At 46.9% G+C, this 14,649-nt stretch overlaps 1 protein-coding gene across 7 annotated transcripts in view; it reads right to left on the bottom strand.

The window, feature by feature from the left end:
- Positions 1-3,858: 3,858 nt before the first annotated feature.
- CENPE (centromere protein E) overlaps positions 3,859-14,649 on the bottom strand; it is a 52,056-nt gene continuing 41,265 nt past the window's right edge. For 3 of the 7 annotated variants that reach the window (XM_054694597.1, XM_054694599.1, XM_037509615.2), the window contains 6 exons: positions 12,839-13,024; positions 11,702-11,814; positions 9,928-10,025; positions 8,024-8,207; positions 6,401-6,687; positions 3,859-4,369 (listed from right to left, as the gene is read on the bottom strand). In XM_054694597.1, coding sequence (XP_054550572.1) covers positions 4,275-4,369; positions 6,401-6,687; positions 8,024-8,207; positions 9,928-10,025; positions 11,702-11,814; positions 12,839-13,024 — 963 coding nt within the window. In that variant the 3' untranslated portion in view covers positions 3,859-4,274. The remainder of the gene's footprint in view (positions 4,370-6,400; positions 6,688-8,023; positions 8,208-9,927; positions 10,026-11,701; positions 11,815-12,838; positions 13,025-14,649) is intronic. The other 4 variants (XM_054694600.1, XM_054694601.1, XM_054694602.1 and 1 more) reach the window with 2 other exon arrangements.

The raw sequence follows: 14,649 nt of genomic DNA, 5'->3' as shown, positions 1-14,649 counted from the left end.
TCCGTTCCCCTCGCCCGCTCAGCACCCACCCAGCGCTTTCCTGCCTGTCATTTCAGGACGTCTGGAGACAAAACCTCTGCTACTCGAGCCTCCTTTGCAGGCGGACTGGCCAGACTCACAGGGCAGGAACTCTGGGGGGTCCTTCCTCCTAGGACAGGCAGGGGAGGCCTCCCCGAAGGCTTTCGCTCCTTCCCGGCTTTTTTGCGGGCCGCACACGTGCTGCCTCCGGCCGGGCAGCCACTTTGTGACTGCGTGTGAGGCCCGAGGCCACGTTAGAACAGCGGGGCAAGGGCAGGGGCCTGGTTCCTTGAAGACAGTCTTGGGGCGGCAGTTCCAGAATAACTCCTCTACGCTTATGTGCGAAACATAAGTCTGGGCCTTCTTTTTTTCAAATTTTCGGGTTCTGGAGCTAAGTGTGTTCATGTCACGGTGGTTAAGAACAAAGACGAGTCAGAAAGATGGAGGTAAATCCTACCCTTTCCTCCCTGGTAGGATGCAGTTTCCCACAGCAGCCACCTCAGGAATCTGGGGCCTTGTGTATAAAACCATCAGCACAGCACCTGCTAGTTGTACTTAGTGAGTTTTAGAAACTCAGTTATTGATATAATGGATGGTAAACGTTGCCCAGTGCAGCTCCTAGTGTTGGCTGGTGTGTGAGCATAGCCAGCTGTGCTCCTGGCCTAACCAACAAGGCCTCTCCTTGTCCTTGGACTTAGGCACGGACTTCTGTGAACACGAGTCTTCTTCAGCGCAGGCCCACTCTAATACTTCTTTCCCGACATTGTTCCCTTCAGCCTCCCTCCTCTACTGATCTCCAACAGTGCAGGGGGCTCCCAACAGCCTGCCACCTGTTGTACCTGTCAGCCCTTCCCGCTGTCAGTAGACTAGTTCTTCAAGGGTAGGGAAGGACCCTCTCTCTCCTGCCCTTCTGTGGTGATCACCTCATATTAAAAGCTATTTGTCTTAGTTCCACAAAGGCAGTGCATTTGGTGTCTAGACCAATGATGGGCAGACAGGTCAGAAAGTATTTGCTGAGTATGAATGGTAGGTTCTCAACAAGATTCCTGGATATAATTTGCTAGGCTCTCAAAGAAATGTTTCCTATGAATAAAATATTTTGTCCTTTGGTACTGTTATTACTCTTTAGACCATTTTACTGTTGTTTGGACATAATACTACTTTTTAATATACTTGCAAGTTTCCGTTGCTGGTTTTCTTCATTGTTCCACAGGATCACTTATCATGCTATTGACACTTGTCAGAGTTGAGCAAGACTCTGAGGAAGAGGTAAATAAGACCAAGGAATAGGAAGCTTCAGCTCTCTCCCCCTGACACCAACTTACCAGTACCACAGAGGGAGACACATTTATGAGAACCTCAGAGCCCACTAGGGAGTTGTAGCAACCTCGCTGAGAGGGTAAGAGCTATTTCACTTGACCTCGCTCACTTTTTCCCAGCTCCGCCCCACTCATGGTTTCTCCATCACATGGAGAGTGGAAAGTACACCCCAAGTCCTGGGCTTTTGGAGGGCTGCTTGAGTTACTGCCTTCTGACTCCTCTGACTTGGTAGGCTGATGGGTCAGGTGTACTCGGTAGTAGGGGGCTTGAGGTCCCACCCCCCCGGATTAGTGGGCTCTGCCAATCTAAATTGCAGCTTCACCCTTGGGTGGGAGAAGTGTGGAGTGTCTGGTGGCCCAGTTTACCAGAGGGCCACCTGAGGATCACTCTATTGTGCTGGACTTGGGGTGCTGTCCTTTGAATGCTAGAGACAGAAAAAAGGGGCTTCCTGCTGCAGCACCAGCATCTGCAGTACTTCAGACAGACACGAGAGGGAACAAGAGAGGAGACCTCTGGATAAGAAACTAGTTGTAACTAGAGGCAAAGGTCTCTAGTTAAAGTCTTAAAAGATTTCAGAGACCCTCAGAATCTATCACTGGGATCACTGATGGCCTTCCCATGTGAGAAACCATCTGCACACACTACAAAAGGTGACTTTTTTTGTCAAATGCATAGAACTGAGCAAAAGATCAGAAGGGGGCCTCTCTGGTGGCACAGGCGGTTGAGCGCCGCACTGTGAAGCTGTCCGCAGCCAAATGCAGCGTGGGTTCAATCCCGGCTGGCTGGTGACAATCCCACATGGCAAAGCAGACCTCTCCTGTCTTGCCTGCTGCTCCCCTCAGCAGTGTATTTCGTCAGTCTGCCTGTTCTGTTCCCCTCTCTGTCTCTGGTGAATCCTCTCACCCTCCTGTGCATCTGGCCTGTACCCGGTTCTTGTATAAAAATAAGTATTTAAAAAAAAAGAGATATCAGAAGGCACACAAAGCCACATGTAGCCCAAAGTCACAAAACGATGCCAGAAGCCAACCCCAGTGAGTGCTGAATGCCCTGACAAGGAATTAAAAATTACTGTTTTTAAAAAGCTCAATGATCTAAGAGAATGCATAGGAAAAATTAAAAGTAACCAGGAAAATGATGCATGAAGAAAATAGTATATTAGCAGAAATTGTAAAAAAGAACCAAATTCTGGAGCGGACGAGTATGACAACCAAATTGAAACCACTACAGGGTTCAACAGCAGACTGGAGGCAGAAGAATCAACAAAGCGAAAGACAGGTCATTTGAAATCCCTCAGTCACGGAAGAAAAATAGAGAAGTGACCCTGAAGTGCTAATGGGACATCAGCAATGGACCAAAATTGCATCATGGCCTTCCAGAAATGAAGTGAGAAAGGGACACACCAAGACTAATGGCACCAAACTACCTGAAATCTGAGGAAGGACGTAGAACTCTAAATTCAAGAGTTAAGCAAACTTCTCCTAGACTGGACAGCTGATGACTGATTACGCTGTAACAACCTTCAGTTTTATTTTCCAGGTGAATATACTTGCTATGACTTTGTGCTACTTTTATTCAGAAGAGGATCACACATTGTAAAGAATAAAACCTACAGATGATAGATATATGCCTTGTTAGGCTCGGGGACAGGAAGCTGAACAGAACAATCATTTCCCTTCAGCCCTAGTGAATTCCTGTGAGTTGTTACGATAAGGAATAATATCCGAGAGGATTTAAAATGATGGTCATGATGCAAATTTGTGATCTTGTCCTTTGCATCTTCCTACCAAAGAACCAAGAATGTCCTGAAACTACTAACTGTTCTAAACTTTGTATAGCTTGCCGTTTTATGTGGTATTTCAAGTCACCTGATATAAGAGTACCATTGAGTACTCTCTCAAACCTCACTTCTTCACCTTTAATATGGTCACAGGTCCCTGAGAACATAAAGGTATGGATCTTGGGCCTTCCCGGTGGCACAGCGGTTGAGCGCTAGGTTGAGAAGCTGCCTGCAGCCGCTGCAGCAACGGTTTGATCCCCGGCCGTCGGGCGAGGGTCCCACATGGCACGCAGACCTCTCCTGCCACCCGCTGCTCCCCTCAGCAGTGTATTTCGTCAGTCTGTCTGTTCTGCTCCCCGCTCTGGCTCTAGTGAATTCTCTCGCCCTCCCACGCTTCTGACTGTACCCACTGCTTGTTTAATAAATAAATAAACCTTAAAAAAAAAAAAAAAAAAAAAAAAACTATGGATCCAGGCAGGGTGCTCACCGGGGGTGGGCGGGTAGTCAGCGTGAAAAGAAGCAAGAACTCAGGCCATTACACCACGCCGAAGATAAGGACTAGAAAACGAAGAGGCGCTAGCACTTGCTATTCCTTCATGACTGAAATCCAGAAAACGTGTATCTTCTCATAGCAAAATCCTGAAGGGCAGCAAGAGAGCAGAGCAAAACATATCGGAGTACCCAGCAAGAGGCCTCTCAGGGAGGTAATGGAGAACTGCCATTAGGAACTGCTTGACATTTACTGAATGTTCAAGGTACTAAAAATGTTTATAATTTTGCTAACCACATGATGCTTTATATTAATTTGTGCATTACAATTCAAAAGTAAGTCACATGTCTACAACTTTACACTAGTAAAATGTATACATTTTATGAATACATGGGAAAACCACACTTCCTTCAATGAATTTATTCTTTACAAAATACACAAATAAATAAAATGATTGATTTCTAAAATATTGGCATGTTGAAGCAGGCACCCCTATCACTGTCCTACCTTACTGGAAAGCACTTATCTCTGGGCTGTTCATCTTCCAATTCTGGTGGCAAAGGGAAAATGGAGTTGCAATGAGGTTGGCTGTGACAGAGCTGCCAGAGACAGTCATTTCCCAACCAGGTTCATGGGCCACTTGGATCCAAGAAAGTGACAGAGACGAGGCTACTGGGTCTTGCATTCTGGCATGTCAGACTCAGAGGAGGTGAGCCAGGCACCCGGCTGAGGGGCCACATTCTCTGCTCCGGTGGTCTGTTCTTCTGAGGGAAGAAAGCAAAAACAGAAACAATCATAGTAAAAAATATACAGAACCAAATGCAACTGGGAGTGGAAAGGATGCGAGGAAAGCAGAGATAAGAAAAAAGGAAAAAGGCCAGGTGCCCATTAACTTCCTCTGGCTTGCCTAAGAAGCAATCCTCACGTCGCCTATTTTGGAGAGATGTATCCCACTCTCTCTCTCAAATTTTTTTCACAAGTAAAAACCATATCTATAAAATGAAGTAAACTCTTACTTGGAATTCAGTAATTTGAGATTCAAAGTGATCAAACAGATGATTTTCTTTTGACTTACTTTTAGAAAAATAGTGTGCTAAATAGAGTATGTGTTTTAGAGACAATTTAGCCACCTTTGGAAAACTTTGAGACTTTAGAAAGCTCGCTCAGTCTCCTCTAATGTTTAAAAATAACACTCATTTTTAAAAGTTATTATACTTATTAAAGTAAATTGAGTATACTTGGTTTTAATAATTAGGTTGTTGAGATAATTTAGATTACCTTTTGTAATTAAAATTAATGACTGACATTAAACAATTTTTAGACTCATTTTATAAATTCAAGCTGGAACTATGTCCTTTAACTCTGAAATGTCAGTTTTTGATTTACATATTCCTCCAGGCTACTTTTTATTTACTTCACTTAATAAACAGTACCAGAGACAGTCATATATTGATAAAATGACAGGTGTTTTTATTTGTTTGGAGTAATTCATATTTTGCACGTGTTGCCTCTGTCACTATTAGATAACTCAGATTTTCAAGCCTCCTAAAATCTCACGTGTGACACAGTCCAAGCTCCCTGTGTTAGCCAGTGGACAGTTCTTAAATGTTTGTTAAATACTAGGTGGGGGACATACCCCCCAAAATGTCCTTCCTGTGCCCCTCAGAGCATGTCCAGCTGCTGACATGCTCTAACTTTGGGGTGTAATAGATGTATACGGCCTCAGACCCTGCAGCTGTGCTCAAGGCTTCTCCTGGTTCAGCAGCCCCTATCCTCAGGCCCAACAGCTGCTGCAGCTCCCAATGGGTGAGGCACCGCCCCACAGGACTCTGGCTGCACATATGGGTCATGTGACAAAGGTTGTGTCACCAGGAAGGTGACAAGAAATGCCTGTTGCCCAGAGCCTCCTGCCTCACCCTATCCTGACAGCACTCATGGGGAGGGTGGGCCCTGATCCCTTTTCTGCCCCATGCACTGATTTAACGCTCACATTTCTCTCATCTGTCCTCTCGCGCTGCGTCACTTCCTGCTGCACCACTGCCACACACTGCTATCACCACTCACTGTTCAGCAGACAGCACAGGCTGTACCACCTACAGGCCTGGGGTCTGGCTCTACTCTCGGCCCCAGGTCCACCTGCAGAGGCCTCTGTGCTCTGTGGCCCTGTTTCTGCCCTCCCACTGGGGCTGTCACCCACCTGTAGGTTAAATAACTCATGGTAATGCCCTTCAAGGAGCATTCTGTTCCCTTCAAGGAGCACCTCTAGTATACCTAAAACAAAGGTGGTGACATATCTCCTGGCCCCTGTACTCTAGAATTTGTCCTTTTCTGGACTACCCTGTTGCTGGACTGCTCCCCATGAGGGCTGGCATCATGGCTGGTTCTGCTCTTCAGTCAGTGTCCACCAGGGCTTAATGCCTGACACACAGTAAGAGGCCAACATATGCTGCTGACTGGGTGAATGCGTAAGTGCACAAGTCGCTGTCTGGCTTGTGTAGCAGGCAGGACATGAACACGTGCCATGCAATTAGTAAGAAAGGCCTTTCCAAAGAAACTATTTTGTTTATAGGGCAGTGTCTTTATGTTTTTGGGAAAAGCTGAGCATTGTAGAGGCAGAATAAAGACTGGACTTGGGGTGAGATGTGGCCACACAATAGTGCTATGGGGAATCCTCCTGCCACAGGTGCAAAGGGCACAGGCAGCTGCCCAGCCATGCCCCCTCTGCCCACACCTAGGGCTACGTGCTGAAGATGAGGTCCAATGCCCCATGCCAAGAAACCAGGACAGCCACCTACCAGGGCAAAGGCCTAGGCCAGAGTTGTCGAAATAGCGAACCGGGTGTGGTGCTGGGAAAGATTTCGTGCGACTGTCGAAGAACCAGGACTTGGGAGACTCCTGGGGCGCGGGGTCTGGTCTGTTTCGCTCCTTGCACTGGGAGGGTGTGCGGTGCCTCCTCTTAGAGACCATGCCAGCCACCTTCGGAGACTTTGGAGAAATCTCACGGGCTGCCTCACTGTGAGGGTCTCTTTTCAAAGTTCTCTCCTTCCAGGTTCTGACCTCATTGGAAAGATGGTGATTATTGCTTAAACATGGAGAAACAAAAAAGGAGCTCATTAGCATACCTGAGATCTGAAATGTCCACACATCACACTATTCTTTACAATGGAGTGACAACACAAAATATCCTTGACCATTTTATCGTGTTTATATTTTAATTTCAACCAAGCTCTTCCTGTTTGGACTGTTTCTGCAGTTCAGAAAATGGAACGAGGGCGATACAAACTGACTGACCTCCACAGTCACAGTGTTGTGGACGCAAGCCCGGAATGGGGATTGGGTCTTCGGGCGAATTAGCGTCACCCAGAGTGATTTATCTGCTGAGCTTCTGCGGCCAAACTGCAACAGAGTGGGTCTTCTGGATGCTGGATTGACCTGGCCTTTGTAATTTTAAAGATGATACTGCGTGCCCCTTCTTGCTTCCTATGGGAGAGGCCACGGGCATTGACCTAGTTCCTCCAGAGCCTGGGAGCAAGCCGAGGGGTGACTCCCTTTCCTTCACATCAGTCTGGTAGGAGGCGAAGCCACAGGCTCATCTCTGCCCTGCACCTCCTCATTGCTGTCCCCTTCGGTGCCACTGTCATCCATGCTGAGGTTACCTTTGCTGGAGCAGAATAGAGCCCGGTGCCCTAACACCAGCAACGCCATCTGACCTCACCAGGTGGGCTCACAATCCTCCCCTCACGTTCTAGATGCCCCAAAGGCCCGTGTGATCTGGACCGATGACCTGGCACCTCACCGCCCCATCCCCTGTGCCCTGGCCATGCCAGGCACCTCTGTCCCCGTCACCTGGCGGAACTCCTACTCTAGTCTCTTGATCACCACTCCTCCCGACATCTAGACAAGGTCCCACCCTCTGTTCCACCCACTCACAATGTCCCATTTGGTTTTTCACTTGTTTAATAGCAATCACTATAAATAATTATTTGTATGATTATTTGTTTAATGAACGCTTTCCTCTATGCTATCACTAGAAGTGTGTTCTTGCCAAGACGCTCATCTTTGGTAGATGCATGATAATTTGTTAGAACTGTTCCTAAAGTAAAAGTAAACAGGCCACGATACCAGACTGAAAGCTGCTTTGAGGAGAACCTTGCAGACTGGGCATGTGCAGTTGTGTATTTAAGCCGACTCTCAAAAATCTCTTGGCCCCCTGGCTCTTGGCTTAGTTGAAAATAAGTGAGTCGACTGACAGTAAGCACACAGGATGGCTGTCATCGTGTCCTTCCCCCTCTTTACAGACACGTTACACGGACTGTCTGTGTGGGAAGGTTCACCAGCAGGTACACAGTGTCTGTGCAGCCCACCCTCCCACCTGCACCTGCGCGGGGGCACGCCCGCGGCATGGTCACACACCTTACCTTAACAGTTCATCGTTTTCCTTGAGGAGCTGTTCATTTTGCTGCTTTAACTTGGAATTTTCTTTTTCTAGCCTTACATATTCACTTTTCAGGATCAGAGCTTTGGTGCTTTGTACAATGCCACTGCCACCGCCACAGGTTAGGGGTTTATTTGCAGGCTGAGACTCAGTGTGTTCTGAGACCACTGTGGGAGACAAGTACACAAACACGATGACTTTACTTACCTTCAAACTTCAAAATAAAGGAAGCCTTATTAAGTGCGATCAGTCACTATAAAAACCAAAATACCTTGATCACCACGTCCCCTGAGGTCAGATGTGACTTTCTTCTACCTCAAGCCTCCCTTGCCTAGCCACTCATCATTCTAAATACAGAATGTCTTCACTTGAAGTGAAACAATGTATGAAGAAGCCAATTTACCACAGACGAACAGTCAGAAACAAGACCTGAGTCCTCGAGCAGGGCGCTGGTCACAGACACGACCACCATGACACTTTCTAAATAAAGACCAGAACACTACTCCCCTCCATCCATCCGTTCTCCAGCCCGCTACTCCAGGGCACCTCAGGATGTTATTTCCAGGCAGGGCCCATCACACTCCCACACTCACGCTGAGGGGCCATTAAGATACTCCGATGATCCTGAATGACCCTCATGTGCAGATCTTGGGAAGTGAGGGGACCTAGAGGCCCGGAGAAGATCTACAGATGCAGGGAGAAGGTGCCAGCTCTAACGGCCAGGGCTGGGAGTCGAGCGGTGGTAACCCTCACGATGCTGCTCTGGCCCCCAGGGTGTCTCCAGGATCCTGCCAGTCCCACCACCACAGTCCTGCTCATTGCGTCTCTCCAGGGCCATGGTGCAGCAGCTCCAGTGATGGCGGCGGCACCGGGAGGGCACCTCACAGCACAGGATGTGGGAGCCACTCAGGGCACCACGAGGACTCAGCACATTTGTTCAACTAAGTGAACGTTCATCATGGAGTAACACAAAAGGCGGGGAGGGTATATGTAATTTTCTTTGCAGCTATTTTGATTTCAGCATGTACCTGAACATCAGTTACAAATCAGGTGTAATCATCTGGACCCTTCTGTAACAACGAAGGATCCTCAGGTCTCTTTTATACCTTAAAGTTTTCTAGGAACCAGGGTTATCCCGCAAGGCTCAGGGAGCTAAAGCTAAACATGTACCATGCACCTTATCTGTACATCTTTAGCTTTTCTTAAATAAGCCGAGAGTAATATGCACATCTTACGTCTGCTTGGCATCTGGAATTTTTGGTGCGTTTTCACATGGGACTGTGGGCGCGACCCTTGCACTAAGCATGTGTGAGTAGAAGGTTGGGTGGCCCCGCCCTCTCGTGGCGAAGGCATTGGTTCAGGGAGCGGCCTGCCAACTAGACAGTGGCCAAGTCCTGTGGCATCTCTCTCCCCATGTAAAACAAAAGAGACAGAATGTGGGACAGGGTGGGCTGAGGACTGTTTACGCAGAGACTTGATCAGCTCTGAAACTGCCCACGCTATACTTCCAAGCAGATGCACAGGCCAGCATGCACTCTGCGTGCCCAGCATGGACAGTAGGTCCTGTCTACATATGGCCACAACCTGTGAGACACAGGTCATGCTCTTAGGAAGGCTGCTCCTGCCTTTAGGGCTTTAAGTCAGAGCATCTTCACCAACATAAACAACTAAGACTGCAAAGGTAAAAATTCATATTTTTCAAGACTATACAGTGATAAACAGTGGAACTATGTCTACCAAGGAAATGTCTCAGGAAAAGACCCCAGGAACACATCTTAGAAACAGTTCTTCTGTGTCCGGATCAGGCAGGTTTACCTGACAGTTAGGTGCAGGAGTCTGAGAGATGTCAAGGGGCTGAGACGTACATGGAAAGTCTCTTCTACTTACTTGAGGTATCTTGGGCCTGTTGATTTCTTCTAAGATTTTCTCTCAGTACCCGTATAACTTCTTTTTGATAGTCTACGGCGGCTTTTACAGAAGTCATCCTAATAGAAGAAAAAAAGAAAGACTTTAATGGCAGACTAAAAAGACCTGTAGTCAAGAATTTTCTGCTGAGACCATCACAGTGACAGAACATCCCCAACAGGCAGGAGTGACGTCCTCATGCAGCTCCTGCAGGGGAGGGGGGTGGTCCTCACATGGGGGCAGGGACAACATTCTTAACTACTAGCTGGTTACTGAGCAGTATATCTGGAGGGACCATGAAGCCATTAGATGTTTACCATGAGGTCCTAGAAACAGCTAGAAGGCTCAGCAATTCCCTAACAGTTCCCTTCCCAGGATGTCAGGGAAGCCAACGCAGGCTGTGGCCTGGAATGCGAACGGCTGATCCGCAGTGCTAAATTACAGGGCTTCCTGTCTTTCTCAGATAGTATCTTTTTTCAGATGCTCTGAAAGTATCTGCTGACTCTGAGCTGTAAGTCAAACTGCTTTTCATAATTAACAGGTACAAATGCTACTGAAACCAACAGACTTAGCAAGAGGAAGGCTAGTTAAGTGAGACAGCACCAAGGTACAGAGAGCCACTTTGGGGCAGATTAGGTATCATTAAATATTCATCAGAGGTTTAGGGAAGAATAAAGAGTTGGGAGTCAGAAGGGCTTTTAAGAAATGCTCTATTACTGGGCCTCCCCTGGTGGCGCAGCGGTTGAGCGCTGGGCTGGGAGGCTGCCCGCAGCCTCTGCAGCGCCGGTTCGTTCCCCGGCTGCCGGCAAGGGTCCCACAAAAAAAAAAAAAAAAAAAAAAGAAAGAAATGCTCTATTACAAATCGAGCTTTGACTATTAAGGTTAGGACCAGAGAGATTCAACAGTTTGCTGAAGTGATACCTTAGTAAGTGGCAACATCTCCCTTCTCACTCAGTTTCCCTGCCTGCTTAGTATCTTTTCCTGTGCTGCTTCACCAAGGCCACGGCATGCTATCACACAGCACCGTGCATAGACAGCCCTAGAGGAGACTGTGCTCCTGGGGACAGGTGCCACAAACAACAAGGAGGTACAGCCCCCATGTGACACAACAGAAAGACCAACACAAATCTTAGTCAACCGCTAAACACACAATAACACTTTCAAGCCACACAAGGACTGTTCTTGAGCTGTTACTATGATTGATAAAAAAGCACCCCAAAGCACAGTGTTGTTAATTGATCACAATTATCATTAGTTGAAGAATTTCATATGCTTAAAATCTGGATGTATTTGTTTCAAAGAAACAATTAAGAGTATCTTCATATGGGCCTCCCAGGTGGCGCAGCGGTTGAGCGCTGGGTTGCGAAGCTGCCCGCAGCTTCTGCGGCGCCGGTTCGATCCCCGGCTGCTCCCCGGCCACCGGAGGAGGGTCCCACATGGCGTGCAGACCTCTCCTGCCGCCCGCTGCTCCCCTCAGCAGTGTACTTCGGTCCTTCTGCCTGCTCTGCTCCCCGCTCTGGCTCTGGTGAATTCTCTCACCCTCCCGCGCTTCTGACTGTACCCAGTGCTTGTACAAACAAACAAATAAATAAATAAAAAATAAAACATGCCTCTATAAAAAAAAAAAAGTAATTTAATTTAAAAGAGTATCTTCATAAACCATATTTTAAAAAGTTAACTAGTGCCGATAAACTTATATAGTATAGAAGGGGGATTTAAGTCACTAAAATCATGTCCGATTAAGGCAAAGACATACTCCTTTTCAAACTCCTTGGTGAGTTTCATCTTCTCCAGGTCTACTTTGACCAGCTTTGTTTTGAGATCTTCAATTTCTTCTTTATAAGGTTTAGCTCCCAAAACGGCCTTGTCCTACATTTTTTAGGGAAGACAAAGACAAAGATAATTTTAAAGTAGTTTCAAAGAATCCCCTCTGAGTGGGTAGGACTATTTAAGAACAGCCAACTCCAAATAAATGAAAAACAGGGAAGATCACTTAACAGCAAAACAAATAACAACTAGACATTTCATGCGAAGAATTTTTTTTTTTTTTTTAAAGATTTATTTATTTATTTATACAACCACTGGGTACAGTCAGAAGCGCAGGAGGGTGAGAGAATTCACCAGAGCCAGAGCAGGGAGCAGAGCAGGCAGAAGGACCGAGGTACACTGCTGAGAGGAGCAGCGGGCGGCAGGAGAGGACTGCGCGCCATACGGGACCCTCCTCCGGTGGCCGGGGAGCAGCTGGGGATCGAACCAGCGCTGCAGAGGCTGCAGGTAGCTTCGCAACCCAGCGCTTAACCGCTGCGCCACCGGGGAGGCCCCTCATGCGAAGAATTTCTAAAGCCGACATGTGGTTAGAGAACACACAGCTTTTAGATCTTAAATTCTTTTCCACGTAAAAAATGATGCACCTGAACAAAATGAAACCAAAAGGCTGAAAATCATGGAGTGGTGGGTGTCATCTACAAGCCCCCTGAGTGTTTTCTCCGGGTGGACACCTGTATCCATCCATTTATTTGTCATTCACCTGCTCCCAGAAACACTTTAAGATCCCCAAGTGCAAAAGAAGCGGGACCTGCTCCATCTCACTTGTGCCCGTTCTCTCTCCACTGGTCCCACAGCTGGGTCCCCACAGCTCTGCTCTAGCTCGGACTCCTCCCCAGCTCCCTAAGTCATTGCGCATCTCGGGGTCCCAGAGGCACCTCTCCTCTGGGTGCTCGGGACTGAACCCCAGAGTCATCTCATTTCTGGCAGTCGTTTGCTTTCTCAGTGTGAGCACAGCCCTTCACACGGGTATAGGGCGATGAGCAACAGATCGGAGTGCCAAACCGCCCGCCACATTCAACAGAAACAGCAAAAACCTTTTTTTAAAAATGAAAAGAGCTTAAGTCACCTGAAGGGCTTGCATCATTTCTTTTGTTTTCTCAAGGCATTCATTTGATTCATTAACTTTCCCTTGAAGTTTTGCTATCACATCAGTCATCATCTCAAGTTCTTTCTGCATTTTTATAATCTTGCTTTCTTTATGCCTCGCGCTGTCTTTAGCTTCACGCAGTGAGGCTTCCAGCTCCTGAATTCTCTATGAGGAACAGATACACATTTAAGACGGAATCACAGTAGATGAGTTTGAGACAAAGACAGTCACATTTAGGTATTAACTTTTCACAGACTGCATTAACAAAGGATAGAAAACAAGGCAAGTATCTATCTAGAAACTGGTGATGTTTGGATTAAAAATGCCCAGATTTTGCCTTCTAATGTTTATTTTATTGACTGGTTAGCACACTCCCATTTCAACACTCACAGAAAGCACTTTTGCCAGCTGACTCTTTAACATGTATAGTTCACATTTCCTTTATTTTTTTTTTTTAGGCATGTATTTTTATTTATTTATTTGTTTGTTACATGCACTGGGTACAGTCAGAAGCGCATGAGAGAATTCACCAGAGCCAGAGAGCAGAGCAGCAGAAGGACCGAAGTACACTGCTGAGGGAGCACAGGAGAGGTCTGCGCACCATGTGGGACTCCTTAGCAATCGAACCGGCGCCGCAGAGCAGTTTCGCAACCAGCGCTCAACCGCTGCGCCACCGGGAGGCCCTTCCCTTTATTTTTGAGTTAATTTTTCAAATTGAAAAATACAAGAGAAAAATTCAAAATTCATTCAAGGCATATAATGAAGAGCAAGTTTCCCGAGCTCAGACCCAGCTGACCCTGATACAATGGCCACTGAGTCCTCCGGGGTCCCCTTCCTGAGATGCCTGTGCTTCCTGGGGCGTGCTGCACGCAGCTCGCCAACACCAGCTGCATGCACAGCCACACAACACACACCCTGCTCTGCTCTTCTTTTTCACTTGATAAGGTATATTCTAGATCCTTCCATTACCGGCACAGATAGCTCTCTCACGTTTCTGTTTTTATGGGCTTTGTGGAGGTACCATAATTTGGCTAAGCCATTATGTAATGGTAAATATTTTAGGTTATTTCTAGGTTTTTGCAAGTCAGAAGTACTTGAATATAGTTACCTGACTTTGTTCGTGGGTGACAGAGTATTTACTTGCACATACATGGAGGTTTCCTGGATAAAGTCTGCGTTTTGGGCCCACCTAGCATTTATTTTTGTTTGACTCAGGTAGGAATGCAGGCTTGCTTTATTCCCGATGGCTGGGTGGTGGTCTTGAGTCAACAGAGAGGACCAGCTCTTCCCCATGACAGGGTTGTCACCATGACCAGGACCCAGTGCTGAGGCTAATCTGGAGGCACTACTGCGCACTCTGCTCTGTCCTGACCCCATATGCCAGGCTGCTCTAGCTGGGAGGTCCAAGCAGCAGCATTTTGCTCTGTTCTCCAGAAGGCACTTCCTTGGGTCGCTGAAGAAGGAGTTTCCCTCTGTTTTTTTTATCTTACTGCCTTTGGTTAGTTGTGTTTCATATTTCTCTTATTTCCATCTCTACCAGCTGAGATGGACAACTGACCAACAAATCCACATGCTGTACATTCACATTCTAGTTTCCACCAGCAAATGATCATTGAACCGTGGTCAATGTTAAAAAATGACATATGATTTATTCGTGTTGCCCACCTAGTCATTTTGTGTGCTAATAAAATAGTGTGCTTACTTAACTACTCCCAGGTTAGGGAGTAGTGACTGGACCATTCAATTAAAATACTAATTCTTAGACACAGTTAATCTGCATAAGAAATATG

The sequence above is a fragment of the Talpa occidentalis genome, unplaced genomic scaffold (assembly GCF_014898055.3).
Source record: "Talpa occidentalis isolate TD23 unplaced genomic scaffold, MPIMG_talOcc4v2.1 talOcc4.13, whole genome shotgun sequence".
NCBI classification, from domain to species: Eukaryota; Metazoa; Chordata; class Mammalia; order Eulipotyphla; family Talpidae; genus Talpa; species Talpa occidentalis.
This window is presented reverse-complemented; position numbering and strand designations above follow the sequence as displayed.